This window comes from Penaeus monodon, chromosome 23, assembly GCF_015228065.2.
Source record: "Penaeus monodon isolate SGIC_2016 chromosome 23, NSTDA_Pmon_1, whole genome shotgun sequence".
Taxonomy (NCBI): domain Eukaryota; kingdom Metazoa; phylum Arthropoda; class Malacostraca; order Decapoda; family Penaeidae; genus Penaeus; species Penaeus monodon.
In genome coordinates this window covers 19717476-19718284 of record NC_051408.1, presented here as the reverse complement: position 1 = coordinate 19718284, position 809 = coordinate 19717476, and the positions used below count along the sequence as shown (strand labels likewise).

The 809-nt window shown below is 55.9% G+C and overlaps 1 protein-coding gene across 1 annotated transcript in view; it reads left to right on the top strand.

Annotated features, from left to right (window-relative positions):
- Positions 1-285: 285 nt before the first annotated feature.
- Positions 286-809, top strand: part of LOC119587878 (trypsin-1-like) — an 8904-nt gene continuing 8380 nt past the window's right edge. The window contains exon 1 of the mRNA XM_037936584.1: positions 286-503. Coding sequence (XP_037792512.1) covers positions 429-503 — 75 coding nt within the window. The 5' untranslated portion in view covers positions 286-428. The remainder of the gene's footprint in view (positions 504-809) is intronic.

The window sequence follows — 809 nt, the reverse complement described above, 5'->3', positions numbered from 1 at the left end:
GAGCGTCACGTGACCTTCAACCCGAAATGTTCGCTGACCCCGCGAGGTCATTGGGCGGGTGTCAGAAGACGAAGTTAATTAAACCGATGACTGATTAGCCCGCGTCATTTCACCGATCTAACGACCACCTTCGCCCCGACACAGGCAATCGGTCCCTCTGGATCGCTATCGAAACAAGGCAGGGAGAGTGTGAGGGTATCGAGCAAGGGCGCGAGGGTGTGGAAAGGATGAGGGCGTTGTTTGCGGGCGTCATGTTGGATCCCCCCCACTCCCCCTCGTTCGCATCCTCAGCTGGGGTTTATATGGCTGGCGCGAGAGTGAAAGTTATTAGTGTTAGTGAGTGAGTGGCAGGCAACGTGTACCTCATCTCGCACTGTACCACACTCCGAGCTCCTTCAGCAGACCACCTCGTCCACGCCGCCGTCAGCATGGAAATCAGCCGCCTTTCGCTCCTGCTCGCAACCTGCTGGCTCGCCCTGGCATGCCTCGCCGCCCCAACACAGGTAAACTTGGCTTTTGCACGCCGCTGCTCTCACGCCACACATCGCGACGGCGGAGTGCGGTGCCGAATGGTTTCCGAACAACGGCAAGACATACAGCGGAATCTGTTGGCTCTGCCGGAGAGAGAGGATCGCCTCAATCTGTGGCTGTTAGGCGCCATTACACACGTCTCGCGAAACCAAGATAGACGGTTTATATACAAGTACATTTAGCACATGAAAAGCCACTGGACACGCTTTTCCGATGTCTAACTCAGCTGTTAACGCGTAGTTCTTCAGACCGTTCCTCTTGCTCTAATCACTCTGGCT